The 3,260-nt window shown below is 55.1% G+C and overlaps 1 protein-coding gene across 1 annotated transcript in view; it reads left to right on the top strand.

The window, feature by feature from the left end:
- The first annotated feature begins 321 nt into the window (after nucleotides 1–321).
- Nucleotides 322–3,260, top strand: part of FAM117B (family with sequence similarity 117 member B) — a 71,249-nt gene continuing 68,310 nt past the window's right edge. The window contains exon 1 of the mRNA XM_059393222.1: nucleotides 322–1,017. Within this exon, the coding sequence (XP_059249205.1) occupies nucleotides 420–1,017 (598 nt within the window). The 5' untranslated portion in view covers nucleotides 322–419. The remainder of the gene's footprint in view (nucleotides 1,018–3,260) is intronic.

The following is a 3,260-nucleotide window of genomic DNA, read 5'->3' on the forward strand; positions in this document are numbered from 1 at the left end:
CCCGGGGGGCGGGGTCTCTTTCTCTTTAAAGAGCAGACGGTCTCGGCGCAAACCCAGGCTCTCTAAGGCCCCGGGGGCCCGAGACCCGAGCTGCTAGCAGCCAATGGGCGCGGTGCAGCGGCTCGAGCGCGGCTGACGCTCCACCAATGGGCGTTCGCGGGGGGCGGGGGCAGCGGAGGAGACACTATTGTTGATGAGCAGGAGCGGCGGCGGCGGCGGTGGCGGCGGCGGTGGCGGCGGCTGCACCACCTCGTTGCTGCCGGCCGCGGCCCGGGCGCCCCCTGCTCCCCGGATTCCGGCTTCGTCACCCCGTCGCGGGGACCTTCCCTCCGGCCTCGAGAATCCAACCCCTGCAACCCAACAACAACAATCGTCCCCCCCTCCCCCGTCTCGCCCAGTCACCGGGAAGGGGGGGGACCATGTCCCAGCGGGTGAGGCGCAATGGGTCCCCCACGCCGGCCGGCTCCCTCGGGGGCGGTGCGGTCGCCACGGCCGGGGGAGCCGGGAGCCGCCTGCAACCCATGAGGGCGACGGTTCCGTTCCAGCTGAAGCAGCAGCAGCAACATGGCAGCCCCACGCGGAGCAACGGCGGCGGCGGCGGCAACAACGGCGGCTGCTGCGGTGGCGCCTCAGGCCCCTCGGGCGGCGGCAGCGGCGGCGGCGGGGGCCCGCGCACCGCCTCGCGCAGCACGAGCCCCACGCGCGGCGGCGGGAATGCGGCCGCGCGCACTAGCCCCACAGTGGCCACGCAGACGGGGGCGTCCGCGACGTCCACGCGAGGCACCAGCCCCACGCGCGGCACCGCGCCCGGGGCTCGCGGGAGCCCCCCACGGCCACCGCCCCCGCCGCCGCTGCTGGGCACCGTGTCGTCGCCTTGCTCGTCGCCCACCCACCTGTGGACTGGCGAGGTGAGCGCGGCCCCACCCCCAGCCCGCGTCCGGCACCGCAGAAGGTCCCCGGAGCAGAGCCGTAGTTCCCCGGAGAGGAGGAGCCCAAGCGCCCCGGTTTGCAAAGCAGGTACGTGCTGGGGACCGCGCGGCGAGGGGAAGGCGGCGGGAAGGGGTCCTGGGCGCGCGCTGCTTTCGCGCGGGGACTGCGGCGCTACCGCGGAGCGGGGCGGCCGGGGGCGGGGCTGGGGGCGGGGCCCGGGTGGTGCGGGGCCGCCTTCCCGGGGCGAGCCCGGCGCGGTCTGCACCGCTCCCGGTCCGTCTGGTTCCCGGCTCTGCCGACCTTGCGCGGGTCCGGGATGGTGCAGGTGGGGCCGCTAACCCTGTGGCTGCGCTGAGACGCGTTAATGATAAGCCTGGGCTTCTGGCCGCCGACGGGTTACTGCTCGCCCTCCCGTGGGGGTGAGGCTGGGAGTGGTTTGTCACTTGGTTTAGGTGATAATGGTTCCTGTTAGTATAGCACATGTCTGTGCGAAGTATTTCTCTTTCGCAAAACAGTTTCAGATTGTAAAGCTCGAATTCATTAGCATAGCAGATTTGGATCCCTGAAGACGGGAGGCTGGGAGCGTTGTGGGCATTTCCTAAGACCTGATAAGTGGGTAGCAAGGAACAAGTTAAGGAATATTCCTTTGGAAGGATTATGGGCTTTATCGTAGAGTCCGGGTGTATCTCTGAAACACTGATACTGTTTAGATGTAAAACCATTTATTTGTTTTATTTAAAAAATAAAAAAGCCACCGTTTGTCTTCCTTGTTATTATTTTAGGGACCAAAAAACCCTGTTGTCTTTCTGTGTACTTGGGAGCTTTCTTGGAAAAGGTTCAGAATGGAGCTGTTTGGTTCCGCTGGCGTCATTCATGAAGAGTAACTAAAAAAGAAATTCAAATTGTGAAAGTGGAGAAATACTTGTCATCTGATTACCTCCGTTATAGAATCTGCTGGAAAAAAAAAAAAAAAGAAATGGGTGGTTTTTAGCTTATGCAGTTATATTATAGACATGTAGCTTTGTTTTTCCCATGCCAAGAGAATGTCTTAAGTATCTTTGAGGCAAAATTACTGGAAATTTCAGGAATTTTAGTAGTACAGTACTTCCCAGCCAAATAAAAGAGATTATGAAGTGGTTTCAAGGCTCCCTTCAAAAATGCAGGGAGCAGGGTAAATCTTTCTTATTGTTATTTTATCAAAGAGTTTAGACAGTGGATACGTTTTTCAGAGAGAGTGCCCGGGAAAGTGATCAGTAGTGTTTCCTAATTAGAAAAAGACTGTTTTAAACTTTTTGAAAATGCAGGTTTTTTCAGCGTCAATTGTTAGAAGTACTAGAATCTTCCTCCCCCTCAAATAATAGTTATCACTTTACTGAGCTCCTGCTGTATGGTGATTTACCTCATTTTAACTCTCAGGGTAGGTTTCAGAGATGAAGTAACAAGTGGTAAAGTTGATACTTGAGTTCTGCTGGGTGATACTCCAAAACCATGTCTTTTACATCAAGAGGGTAGCTTCATGTTGTGTAAGATAGAACCTGGGTATATATAACACAACAAAATTACACGTGCCTAGGTTTTGAAGCATCTCTTAGGTGTACCTGGTGAACACGATTACTTCAGTTTGCCTTCAGCCCGCATAGTATGGAAAGTGGAAGGGAGAAGGAGGTGGTGACCCCAGTCTGAGAACAAAATGTGGCTACCCGCTCAGCTGTGTGCCCCTTGAAGCAGAGCAGCAACCTGAGGAGAGCCTGGTTAAATTAAGTATTAGCAAAGAGTGGAGGAAGGTGTTCTTTTTTTCTGCTCTTTAGGACTCTTCTGGAATCTCAGTCTCCTCATGTACTCCCTCTTCATGTTTCCCAAAGCTCCCTTGTCCCAGATCTGTCATTCCATTCATGCTGTAAAATTAACCCTTCTCAGAAGCTTCCCGTCTCCCCACCAAAACCAAAAAACACAAGCCAGAAAATAAAAACTTCCTCTTCTAGCGCAGCACGCTGAACTAACTAGATGTGAAAGGAGTAGTGTCTGTCATTAAGTTACACTGAAGTGAATGTCTGATAGCTTCCTTCCCAGGAATGCCTTGTTTCACTCTAGTGGGTTTTTAATGCAGAGTACAACTTTCAGATTTCAAGTCTGCATAACACAAACTAGATAATTTGCTGTTTTCTTCAGACTCCATCTGAAAGGAGAGAAGAGGGAAAAAGAATCTTTTTAATCGCCGAGACTTCCTTTTTTATTAAAGGAGACTTATGGGGCGCCTAGGTGGCTCAGTGGGTTAAAGCCTCTGCCTTCGGCTCAGGTCATGATCTCAGAGTCCTGGGATTGAGCCCCGC

Source organism: Mustela nigripes, chromosome 3 (assembly GCF_022355385.1).
Source record: "Mustela nigripes isolate SB6536 chromosome 3, MUSNIG.SB6536, whole genome shotgun sequence".
NCBI lineage: Eukaryota > Metazoa > Chordata > Mammalia > Carnivora > Mustelidae > Mustela > Mustela nigripes.